Source organism: Lolium rigidum, chromosome 7 (assembly GCF_022539505.1).
Source record: "Lolium rigidum isolate FL_2022 chromosome 7, APGP_CSIRO_Lrig_0.1, whole genome shotgun sequence".
Taxonomy (NCBI): Eukaryota; Viridiplantae; Streptophyta; class Magnoliopsida; order Poales; family Poaceae; genus Lolium; species Lolium rigidum.
The window spans coordinates 46490122-46503056 of NC_061514.1; the positions used below are offsets into that span (position 1 = coordinate 46490122).

The following is a 12935-nucleotide window of genomic DNA, read 5'->3' on the forward strand; positions in this document are numbered from 1 at the left end:
ATACACCCCCTATATTTGTGGGTCATCAATACTACGGTTGCAAATTGCAACATATATAATCATTTTGATGATTGATGCGAGTTTTCAGAGTATTATCAAAGGCAGGTATCCGCACTTCACAGCTTGCAAGAAGGATGTATGGTAATCCATATATACCATAAGGTGGAAAAAATGGGTGGATGAGCATACTTCTTTCTTCCATGCAATGGCTATAGTTAGATACAGAAAAATAATATTTCTAGGTTCGCTTTGTCAGATATAGAACGGAGGTGACTTAAACTTCAGAGAATGCTGGGGCTTTATAGCAAACGTTAAAAAAAAAGATTGGGTCAAAGTACTGAAATTATGTATACTAGAAAAATATAGATGATTTTGTGTTTCTGTAAACATTATGATCAATAAAGTGACAGTTGTTTACTCTAAAGAAACCACAAAAGGAATATTTGAACGTTCATACTATCACGACTATCTCTTACAACCTCATTACAAAATATGAGACATATAAATTTATTCAAAAGTTAAGTTTTGCAAAGTTTGATGAAAAATGCGAAGAAAAATATTGACATCTACAATAGTTAATAAGCACACCATATCACTATATTTCATGGTAGATCTGTTGATATGCATATTGTATCCTAGATATGCATATTTGTGTTTATAATTTTAATAAAACACATAGATAATGTGTACTTTTCATTAAATTTATATGTCTTATACTTTGATACGGAGCGAGTTTCATATAGCCGTATAAGCAATATGGTACTGTATATGATTTTCTTCTTCCAGTTGCCTAAAGGGGTCTTGAAACGATTGGACTATTTTCGATCTAGATTCTTTTGGCAAGAAGATAGTGAGAAAAAGAAATATCGGTTGGCTAAATGGAATGTAGTTCGCCGTCAAAAAGACCAGGGAGGACTTGGGATTCATGATCTTCAGGTCAAGAACCGTGCCCTCCTTGGAAAATGGTTATTCAAGCTTCTTTCAGAAGAAGGTATATGGCAAACAATTCTCAAAAGAAAGTATGTAGGCTCGAAGGCCTTTTCCCAGGTCTTTTGGAAACCTGGTGACTCACATCTCTGGGCTGGACTTATGGCGACGAAGAAATTCTTCTTCCCATATACATCTTTCTCTATCAAGGATGGATCTCAGATACGTTTCTAGGAAGATAAGTGGTTAGGCAACACTACCCTTCGGGAACAGTATCCAGCCTTATATAGTATTGTACGCCACAAGTTCTGATACCATTGCAACGGTAATGCAAAATTCACCATTAGCAGATGGCATTCAGACATGACCTAATAGGTCCAAGACTTGCATCTTGGAATACGCTACTTCAACGACTTGAGAGGGTCTAGTTGTCGCATGGGTCTGATGTGGTTCGATGGAATCTTAAAGAGAATGGTAAATTCTCTGTTGATTCAATGTATAATGCATTGATTCAATCCGATACGCCAGTTGAAAATAACGAAAAAAACTGGTCTATGAAGATTCCTTTAAAGACGAAGGTCTTTGCCTGGTATCTTCGTAGAGGGGTCATTCTTACTAAGGATAATCTTGTGAAACGTAGTTGGCAAGGTAGTAAAAAGTGTGTTTTTTGTCTTCATGATGAGACTATCAATCACCTTTTTTCCAATGTCAATTTGCGAGATCTATATGCTCAATAACCCAATAGGTTCTACCTTGTACCCACCTCGGAGCGTTGCGCATCTTTTTGGTAGCTGGCTCAATGGGGTGGAGCGTAGGTTCAAAACTTTTATTCGGGTGGGGGCGATCGCTATTATTTGGTCGCTATGGCTATGTAGAAATGACAAGATTTTCCATGATATTAACTCTTCTTGTTTGCAGGTTATCTACCGGTCCACCGCTTTGCTCCGTTCGTGGTCTTTGCTTCAACGAGCAGAGAGTCGCGACCTCTTTATGGAGTATCTACACGATTGGAAGATGTGGCGAAGGATATTTTTTCCCAACATGGATGGCGGCGTAATCTACGGATAGAGCCTCCCGCGCCGGGCGTCCTTATTTTGTTATTTCAGCTATTGTAACAAGACTGGTACTTTGGTGTGTGTGTGTGCGGCTGTGTGCATCATGTTATGCAGAGACTGGGTGTAATACTTTTCTAAAGTAATGAAAGCGCCTTTTATCGAGAAAAAAAAATAGCCATATAAGATTATTGGAAATGCGGTCAGTATGTCCCCATTCCAGCATACTTGTACTTAGGAGGAGGCTAGACTTATTGCAAGCGCATCTCACTTGATCGTGAGATCTGGAGATAGATGGAGTGCCTCGTCGCGTTCACGTATCAATCAGTACGGAAGGATTCCCAAGGCCCTGCCGTACTCGACGACATCATCGTATATCTCGTCGAGGGTCTTGTACTTGTACTCGAACCCTTCCGCGACGAGCTTCGCCGACGACATGCACACTCTCGGCTTCTCGGGGGAACCACTGAACCGGTCGGTCCTGACTTTGTACTGCGAGTACTTGACGGAGACGAAGCGGGCGAGCACGCCGGCGGTGGTGCTGAGGCTGCAGCAGATGTACCGCTCCGCCGCCGGCGCCTCCTTCTCGGCGAGGAACACCTCGGCGCGGCAGAGGTCGTCGACGTGGACCAACGAGATCGAGCCGGACACCGTTTCGATCTGCTGCAGGATGCGGATCTTGGCTTCGTCGCCTGAAATCATTTCGTCAGACACACGCTGCTCATCGCTCGAGACCGTTGAGGCGTACGCTGAAGGTTCAGATTGTTTTATCACTGCATATTAAATTTGTTTCAGCGCTCACCGGATAGTGGGGAGAGGACGTCGGGGACGCTGGTGTGGACCTTCACGGCCGGCGCCGCGCCCACCACGACGACGGGGCACACGGTGACCAGGCTGATGCCGCTCTCCTGCGCGAACGCGCACGCCGCCTTCTCCAGAAGCACCTTCGACACAGGGTACCCCTGAAACGTTTCATACTCAAAATCGTGTCATGGTTTAGCCGCACAGAGATAATCGACTGAACATGTGGATGTGCGTACCCAGTGACCGGTCGCATTGGCTCTGAGGAAGTCGACGTCGGACCAGGACTCCTCGTCCAGGACATGGCCGTCGCCTTGCAGCAGAGGACGGGCGGAGACGGACGCCACCGACGATGTCAGGACCACGCGCTTCTTATTGCGTCACGATTTATCCGATGGTGTCGGGTCCTCACGTACGGCCGATCCTCAGCTAACCAAGCCGCGCACGCGTGAGAAGCGAGCCCGCGGACGCAGAACGGGATGGACGTGCCGAGCAAGCTTCCTCCGTGCCAACAACCCGAAGCCCGGTCGGTTGAATCCCTGCGCGGGCCCTTCGGTTGTATCCATCCTTTTTTTTTTTTTTTTTTTTGAGAACGGTTGTATCCATCCTTGCTGCGCGCGCCGAAGAAAGATGCATGTCTGGGTTGCCACCGCCCATCCTTCCTTGCATACCCGCTCGCCCACTGAATCAATCCATCGATTTTATCCCAACTTTTGTAGGATGGGCCAGATGAAGCAAACTAAGCCAACAACGGCCAAATACGTGTGCTATTTAACATGTAATTAGTGTTTTGTATCTAGATAAGACCGGGCCAGGACCCTGGATGGCCTCCAAGACGCGCCACCCCTGCCGGTAACGATGCTCGCCGATGACCGCACGTCCTGCTATCTTCTCCTTCGATCACCAACCAAGTGCGCGCTTCCACTCCGTGAGAGAACATATATCGCTCGATTTAGATTTCCAAATGGAATTTGCGCCGATTAGAAATGTTCGACAGGACACGTGGCCATCCTGGGTCCACCCTGGTGCGCTGTCGTGGGTTCACTACATTTCCACTTCATTGGTATACGTATTTAGGACCGTATGTGAACATTCATAACAACTTTCAGGACTGTAGTGGTACATTCTCTGAGTCCCAGGACCGTTTTAGACATCATCAGTAACTTCTGGGACTATTGATGCATTTCACTCTTCTTTACCGACGGAGCTGAATTAAATACCACCAAATTATTTTGAGAGCATTAAATACCACGAAATGAGCGACCATTAAAAGCTCCGCTTGATCCAAAGGAAAGAACGAGCCAAGCTACCTTTGCAAATTGCTCGCCCGTCCACCGCTCCTAAATTATGGACGTGCCACCTAAAAACATACTACTCCCTCCTCCCTCCGATTCATAATACTTGATGCTAATATAAATGTATCGGGAGTGATGTTTTGGCACATGGGAGCATATGCTCCCTTTATTTTGAAATACATGTTAAACACATTTTAAAATGTTAAAAAAATTGAAACAAAAATTTCGCGCGTACATCTTCATGTGCTACGCGCTTACAAAGTCGTTTCATGAAAAATCGACATGTCATGTGGCATGTGTAAAAAAGACAAAATTCGGTGCTGAAACAAAGACTTGCCACAAGATAAATTTTCTCTTTTTCGCTTAGACTACAAAAAATATTATTTTTTCGTGAAACTTGACGAATACACATATATTATGGAGATGTACATGTAAATTTTTTTGTCAAAATTTTTTAACACTTGGAAATATGTTTTTATGGTAGAGGGATCATACGCACCCGGGAGCCGAATTGAGTTTCTGAAATGTATCCAGATACATTTTAATTGTAGATACATCTATTTTAGCATCAAGTAATATGGATCGGAAGAAGTACTACATCTCTAAACATATAAATAATACCCACTGATCGATAACATCCTGACTAATCTAGACATATAATCCTACTCTCTCAAAACCTACTACCTCCACTCAAAAATAAGTGTTCTACTCTTGTCTATAACTAACGCTTAATTCAGCAGTTCAAATATTTGGCCAGACCTCTCCCGCGTATTCCTGACTTCCACAACTCCACGAGACAATTAAATACTACTAGTGCTCATCTGCAACTCCACGAGACATTTAAAACACACAGTCTGATCCAACAAGTAAAGATTTACCGCCACGACGCAACTCCCACCAGACGGAACACACAGTTGCTATTAGTACTACAGCAAACTCTCCTCTGATGATGAATAATATTACAGCCACAAATCCTCGAGCTACTACTACTGGATGATGAATATGACAGCAAAAGGAACCCAACTGGTTCTCGGCCAACACAGTAGCCGCGCCGCTGACGGAGCTTTACCATGTCACTGCTTGCTGCATCTGCCTGCACCTGCACAAACCAACAAACTGCTGCGAGTTAACCGAGACTGAAAAACCAGGGGCGTTCACGATTCATTCTTCTTCTACTTTCTTTAAGAAATCAAAAGCACTAAAATGCTAGTTCCGCTAACTAACCAATTCTTCAATTTTAATCCTCAATGGTGGACGAAAATTGGCCATGGCCTTTGCCATTTTTTTGTTGGACATCCAGACCGCAATTCATATACTGTAGCAGAAACAGTAAAAGTGCACATATACCAGCACACCTACCTCTAGATGCATTCAAACACACAGTCCAGCACGACTAGTATGTTTACCAGAAATCAACCCAAAAAATTCCTCAAGTTGCACCGAATCCTAGCAACAGCTCTTCCTATCTGATTGATTGGTTGTAGCAAAGCAACGAAATTGAAATCCACAGCTTCAATAAAGCTCCTTCAACTTGAATACACACCATAACAACAACTACCGTGATACGACTAGACCATAAAAAAAAATGTAACACGCAACTGGAGACTCCAGGCCAGCAATGGGCATGTGGAGATGCAAGATGATCAACTGTGTACACAAGACTACAAAATCACAGAGAGGAAACAAGAATCTTACCTAAACACATGGAGTCAAAGACCAAGGTCACCACTGCCATTGGTTCATCCTCCTCGTTATCCTCCAACAGGAACAAAGCACGGTCAGGTCAACAAAACGCAAACACTGATATTTATACAAGACTCCAAATAACAGCAGCTAATGAAACACACATGTACACAACGTATAAGCATACAATATTCGACAATTAAGAACCTATTGTTCACAACTTAAGCATAACTGGAATCACACTACACACCATTTGCGTGCAGCAAAATAATAAGGGATGATATTCTAAGCAAAAGTTCAAGTATGACAGAACAACGTGCATCAGACCTATCTCAATCTTCAGATAAGAACATCATGTTGTCAATGAACAAAAAACAACACTTCAAACATGGAGAATTCTTGTCAAATGGCAATAGGCCAGCAACAAAAATAAGATTTAGGGGGGGCATTTGAACTATTGTCCAACCAATCTGAACCAACCCATGCACTTAATCTACTTCCTCTGATCCAAATTAATTGTCGCATATCAAGGTAAAATGTTGCCTAAAATCTGTCTAGGTTCAGCGAACCTGCGACAACTAATTTGGATCAAAGGGAGTAGAATCAATTCATTCATTAAATCTAGACTAGAAGAACAAATGGAAGCTCTGTACACTGGAACTATCGCAATCAGTACACTAGTCCATTCACAGCCACCTGAGCGCCTTCACGCTGCGCTTCTAGATGTCGCTTATGATGTTCACCACCGCGCCGCCTCCTCCTCCCGGTTTCGCCCTTCATCTCATCCTCCAACATGCTTTGAACCTGAAAATTATGCATGATTTTCATCGCTGCCTACGCATATCAAACAGGAAGCAATTAAAACAATTGAACACATACTATTTCCTACACATCAACTGCCAATGCACAACAAATTTTCATTGACTGAAACAAGTTGCAATCTATACATTGAAGTCGAAAAAAGAGACAATTTTTAGCAAGAATAGATTGCAGGAGGGGAAGAGGGAGCTCACCAGCAGTAGCTTGTTGGGGAGGTGGCCGTTAGCACCAGGTCGGAGTTGTGGCCGCCGGCAGAGTGGTACAATGTCTTCATTTGCTGCAGCTGCCTTCCCACTCTTCCGGGTTGGCTGGCTGCCTCTGATGTCCTTGCACAGCTCAAATGCCTCTTCCCGTGTCACTGCCTGCATAAAGCAAGATACTTCAAATTAAGAACTGAACATATCATATACAAACATGGCATGAACATGAATAGCTTCCAATATTTGACAATTGAAAACTTTTCACATAAAGGCATGTATGGCCAAACTAGCTCTTTCCAATCAAAGCAGAAGGATACAACGATAATGAGACAAAGTATTAGCAAAGTATACCTTGACACGTTCAGCATCTGCGAGTGAAGTCAAGTGGATGTCGGCGTTTTGAAGCTGTCCAACAAAATCGATAACAGGCAGCAGCTCGAAGAAAGATGTAGCCAACCAATCTGAAAAGGCAGAAAAAAGGAAGTTAAGTATATGCTGAGGGAAGTATCGAATAAGTATGAAATCTTAATAGCTAGGTAAGCAACACAAACAGGCATTTCTGTCAAAATTACGTTCAAAATAAATTAAGATGCCTCCTGCCATAAATAACAGAAATATATCATAAAGATGCTTAAGGGTTGCACAAAAACATTGAGTTATTACTGAATGTGCTAGTTAGTAGTTGAAATCGCATTCATGTATATCTTCCAACTCATCATACCATTGCATTAATATAAACAGAACAAGATCATGCATATGAGTTTAATCATAAGCAGGAAGTTGGGGCCCAGAACCACATTGACTCAGCAATGTGCATCACCAAAGAGTAGTCGCCTCTATCCCATTTTCAAATAAGAATGTAGCAGGGTATAGTGCAGAATGTTATGGCCAGATCAACAACAATTGCAGAAACATAAAAAATCAGCAATTTCCAATGCTAATCATAAAAATGCAGAGATTCTTGCCTCTAAAATATCTGCGCTATATGCAAGAAACAATTGCACTAATTTGCATTTAAACAAATGCAATAAGTGACCAGACAGTCTCATTTACCTGAATAGTAAAGCAGGTTAAAAATTCTATTTCTATATGCAATGAATTATGAATTGGCAGAACAAAGGTACGGCAACAAGTAAATGAAGCTCAGGGTCTTACACAATATATCGACATGTTGTACCACACACCAACGATTGGCATAATACCTCAACAACAATCAAAATAATCACTTCCAAAACCATAGGCGGCCAAAGAAAAAAAAATTGACCTTTGTTGCTGATGTCGATGATCTCAGGAAACGGCAGCGTCCAGGTAGCCAAGGCGGACCTTGGACAAGCTCCTGCACACCGTGGACGCCTCTGAACCCACCTCCTTCAGTTCCTTGCAATGGCATCACTGGCCAGGCAAAGACGCCCAGCAAGCCTGAAACTAAAATGAGGCCAGATATCAGCACCATAATAAAACAGAGCTCATATTCTCACGGCAATGCATTGGAAATTAACATCAATACTGCTAATGTAGCTATTTTTTTTCTTTTTTTCATGCATCTTGGTTTGATTACTGAACACTAAACAGGCCTAATGCTGCTAAACACAGGTGTGCATCCTAATTACAGAGGAGTCTAATGGAGGCCTTAAGCTCAGGAGAAAAAAAATCGACCTTTAATCCTCCACGACGTAGAGGCCTCCTGCACCAAGTATCTGGTCCATTCCCCTCCTCCAAGGAGACATCCTCCTTGCAGCGCGTGGAGGACGACGGGAGGAAGTGGGGTCGTAGGGAGGTGGTGATGGCGCAGGTGATGAGGCTCGGGGTTGGAGGAGACGGGACGGCGGCGGAGGGGACGCAAGCGAGGGAGGAGCGGCTGCAGCCTTTCAATGAATTGGTGGTTAGCGCCTCTGTTTGCGAGGGGATTGCATCAGGGGCTGACAGAGGAGAATGAGGATTCGGGCAAGCTCCTGCACGCCATGGACGCCTCTGCAGCCAGCCACCCTCCTTCAGTTCCTTGCAATGACATCACTCGGCCACGGACAGACTCCCAGCAACCTGGAAATTAAAATGAGGCTAGATATCAGCACAGTAATAAAATAGAGCTCATAATTATCACGGCAAGGCTATGGAAATTAACATCAATACTGCTAAAGTAGCTACGTTTTCCTTGTTCATGCATCTTGGTTTGGTTACCGAACACTAGACAGGCCTAATCTGCTAAACATAGGTGTGCATCCTAATTACAGAGGACCCTAATGGATGCCCTTAAGCTGATGACATACAGAAAAAAAATTCGACCTTTGATTTGATCCTCCACGACGTGGAGGCCTCCTGCACAAGTCTCTGGTACGCGGACTCCAGCGAGGACGCCGGCCGTCGGGGACATGGACGGCGGAGGAGTCCGGTGAGCAGCTGCTGGCGGAATGGCGGGCCTGGGGGAGACCACCGAACAGCGCCGTTCCACTCCTCCAAGGAGACGCCCTCCTTGCAGCGCGTGGAGGACGACGGCCTTCCGCAGCTCGCGACTTGGAGGCCCGCGCGTCCTGGTGACCGGAGACAGCTCGCCGGCGTGGAAGACCGCAGCACTGCATCGGCCAAGCTGCGACGAAGTCCGGCCAGATCGACGGGGCCGCGCGCATGGGTGCACGCGAGCGCCGGCGATCAGGCAGGCCGCGACGCCGTGGTCCGGGTTGCGCCGCCTTTCTCGTGGCCGACGCTGGGGCTATGGTTGTCGATCTACTGCGGGAGCGGAAGACGGGAGGAGGGGGTGGCGCAGGGAGGAGGGGCGGCGGTGGAGGGGGCGCAGCCGGCGAGGGAGGAGCGGCGGCGGCGGCGGCGGCGGCCTTTGAATGAATTTTGGTGGTTAGCGCTTCGGTTTGGGAGGGGAAATGGGATTAGGGTTGTGGCCAGGACTTGATTTTTTTTTTTTTTTTGAGAAGATGGCCAGGACTTGATTGATTACCCAACGCCTGACGCCAACAAGGCCTACCGGCAGAACTTTGGCCCAATTCGCTAATGGCACGATTATTTACAGCGAGCTACTGTATTTTATTTTACTTCGGCTTACCTCTTCCCGCCCATTTCCGTAAGCCTCTAGTCACTTATATTTACATCGAGGTACCTGCTCTCCTCTGCCTAACTATCAAGCTACCACACATGGTACAAAATTTTGGACTAACCTCGTTGAGTTAGGCAACATAATTATCTTGGACTTTCACATAAAATTCAAATCTAGAATAATTTGGTCACAATTCAATTATGATAGAATAACTCTAAAATAATTTCCGCGGTTTCCTTGATTTTAGAGGGTCATGGAATTTTTCTAGAAACAAAACTCAAAACCATAGTTCTTGTTATTTATACGCCCACCATCAGAAACTAATACAGCCATCCGCGCGCGTCCGAGATCACCTAGCATTCCGCACGTGTCCTCACACAACCTCATTTTATGCTATGGGTCCGAGATCACATGTCATTCCATGTGTTTGGGTGGTGACGGTTAGGTCCGGTTGGGCCGATGAGGTGGAATAGAATTGTCGATGACAAGAAGATAGTCAGATGGGTTAGGTCGGATGGCAATGGTGGAAGCAGTGGTAATTACAAATGGTACAAGCATGATTGTGGCGACCACAAAGAACAAGGATGGCTAGGTTTAATCTATGCATGACGCTTGTAGAATAGTAGCGGAATTGACCTCGAGGGAACTTCCTATACACGGACGACCGCCGTTCTTACAATAATTACACTCTACTATAATGTATAGATGGGACAATGTGACTCTGCCAAAGGGGCCACACCTACGAGGGTGGGAGGTGTTCTAGGTGAACGTGTTGGTGGAGATGACCGTGATCACGCCATCAATAGCAATGGCGGTATTATTGAGACGTATCCAATCGTGAGGTGTCAGAACGAAGCAATTAAGGTGCTTATTTAAAGTACTCCCTCCGTAGCCATTCGGCAACAAGTATTATGGATCGTAAGAATTTTTATTTACTAAAATTTTGATTCATATTTTTCCAGTCATAAAAATCAAACACTCATTACGCATGTGTCTATTTGATTGGTGAGGTTGCGGTAGCCAAAGTGTCTATGAGCTCGAGGCCCACGACGCCACCCATGTCATGCTAGTCAGAGGCAGGGGTCGAGTGCTTCTATGTGCTAGTAAAACATCTAATACTATGGATCACCGACTACCACACCACTTTGGATCTCTCCATGATCTCATCATTATGAGAATCATTAGATTATGTGCTAGCCATGCATTGCCTAGCCTGTAGCCTCTCTAAAGGGGTCACCATCGATACGTGTTGCCACTCGTTGAAGGAGCACACGAGCGCTATGTCTACTAGGGAAACAACCTATGTCATGTCTCTAGCTTTGTCATCATCGCCATAGGAGTTGGTAGCGCGAGGACCGATGACCACTGTGCGTGAGTATAGCTTCCACGGTTGCCCAAGGTAGTTAGTCGTGGCAAAGGACATGTTGATATCGAGCTCCAGTGCGACCACGATGGAGCTTCCCTGCATAGTGGTGTCGTGTTGTAGATCGGGTAGGTGCATCCTTGCATCATCACGGTGTTGCTCTAGCTTGCTAGCCATCTAGAGCGGACTGTAGAGGGTGCATTCTAGGAATAGGATGGCAGCGTTGCCGAAGACGTGGTAGACAGTGTGGTAGATGTCGCATGCACGGTAGAAACTGATAGAACCATCTGGGTGAGTCTAAGAACACCTAACATTCCATGTGTCATCGCTCACCCTTATTTTATGCTAGGGGTTCAAGACCACCTATCATTGCATGTGTCGGGGTGGTGGTGGCTAGGGTAGGTGGGACCAGTGAGGTGGAATATAAGTGTTGGTGGCAAAAAGATAGTCAGATCGGTTGGACAAGATGGCAATGGTGGAGGCAACGGTAATTATAAATGGTACAAGCATGATTATGGAAACGACAAATGCCAAGGATGTCTAGGTTTTCTCTAGGCATGACGCTTGTAAAATAGTACTCACGCTTGTAAAGGAGTAGCATATTTGACCGTGAGGGAACTTCCAACGAGGAGGACTTCCACATTGGCAAGGGGCTTATAGATGCACCGACGAGTTTTGTATATTGGATTTATGCTTCATTGCTATGGAGTCTACGATGGTGATTTTGTGTAGTGGCTTGACCTCATTTCCACGATGAATGTGCTTCTGTATATATGGACGGCGGTGGCAGAAGTCTCCATGTTGCACTCGTGCGCATATACTTCGTCCCTAGCTAATCCTTGTACCTAGCTAATCCTTGTGAGATCACCTCAAATAAGGATACACATAGATTTTTCAATTTCATTTACTTTTTGTTGGCAAATGCATGAACAATTTAAATGTTTTTTATTCCAAATCTTTTCAACTTGAAATGAATACATAAATGTGAGACATTTAATTTTAGCATCGATGGACATTTATTCACATGAAGGTTATGTTGACGATACATGAACAACACCTTTATCATACATGAAACAATGATGCCCCGCCGCATTTTCCCCTCTAACAAAGGACATGGACGTGGGTTGTCAAAGGGATATACACGCCGTCTCGCCTCCCGACGTAGTGTCCTCAATGGGCCGGAACTCACAGAAGTATAGCTCTCAGCTGCTCGTCTCCACCAACCCGCCGGTTTTGTCACGTCATTCTCACTACGGGATCCTACATCGCATACGAGTTCAACTCCTTGTTCCACGACTTATTGGTTGGAGCACCGCCCGCCACACCACTATGGATCTCCGCGTGATTTCAACGTTGTGGGTATCATTAGATTATGTGTTAGCCATGCATTGTGTAGCATGCGGGCTCCCTAAGGGTGTGTTCGGTTTCAGAACAAGAAGGTATGGAATGGAATGGTTCCGTCCCGAGGTCATGGGACGGTTCCGACCCTGTGTTCGGTTCGGAAAGGAACGAGGAACCGAATGGTTCCATATTGTGTTCGGTTGGAGGAATTGAGACGGAACGGAATAGCCATAAGCATGGTTAAAATGCTAATAATTTGAGCTTAGGTTAATCTGATGGATAGCTAGCAACAATCGCCCGCTTGCTGCCTTCACGCGTCCTTCGCGCCATCGCCCGGGCTTCCTTCGCGTCGCCTCCGCCACATGCTGGCCGCTGGGAGCTGCGCGTGCCTAGCCCCGTCGCGGGTGCTGG

The 12935-nt window shown here is 45.3% G+C and overlaps 2 protein-coding genes across 2 annotated transcripts; both read right to left on the reverse strand.

Moving 5' to 3' along the window:
* Positions 1 to 2173: 2173 nt before the first annotated feature.
* Positions 2174 to 2681, reverse strand: LOC124671268 (anthocyanidin reductase ((2S)-flavan-3-ol-forming)-like). Its single transcript, XM_047207658.1, has one exon. It carries the CDS (start codon positions 2679 to 2681, stop codon positions 2304 to 2306), a length of 378 nt encoding a protein of 125 aa, XP_047063614.1. The 3' UTR covers positions 2174 to 2303.
* A 2194-nt stretch (positions 2682 to 4875) lies between these two features.
* Positions 4876 to 8147, reverse strand: LOC124677540. The gene is made up of 6 exons (XM_047213526.1): positions 8042 to 8147; positions 7129 to 7238; positions 6772 to 6939; positions 6455 to 6592; positions 5771 to 5831; positions 4876 to 5191 (listed from the first exon to the last, which is right to left on the reverse strand). The coding sequence occupies exons 4-6, from the start codon at positions 6584 to 6586 to the stop codon at positions 4950 to 4952; spliced, it is 435 nt and encodes a 144-aa protein (XP_047069482.1). The 5' UTR covers positions 6587 to 6592; positions 6772 to 6939; positions 7129 to 7238; positions 8042 to 8147; the 3' UTR covers positions 4876 to 4949.
* Positions 8148 to 12935: the final 4788 nt, after the last annotated feature.

What these genes read in the sequence shown, in the direction of transcription:
- LOC124677540 (XM_047213526.1), bottom strand. Translation starts at nt 6,586, where the DNA reads ATGAAAATCATGCATAATTTTCAGGTTCAAAGCATGTTGGAGGATGAG. An exon ending in CGCAGCGTGAAGGCGCTCAG is followed by an intron (nt 5,832 to 6,454) that starts GTGGCTGTGAAT and finishes TTCCTGTTGGAG; the next exon opens with GATAACGAGGAGGATGAACC. An exon ending in CTTTGACTCCATGTGTTTAG is followed by an intron (nt 5,192 to 5,770) that starts GTAAGATTCTTG and finishes AACTCGCAGCAG; the next exon opens with TTTGTTGGTTTGTGCAGGTG.
- LOC124671268 (XM_047207658.1), bottom strand. Translation starts at nt 2,681, where the DNA reads ATGATTTCAGGCGACGAAGCCAAGATCCGCATCCTGCAGCAGATCGAA.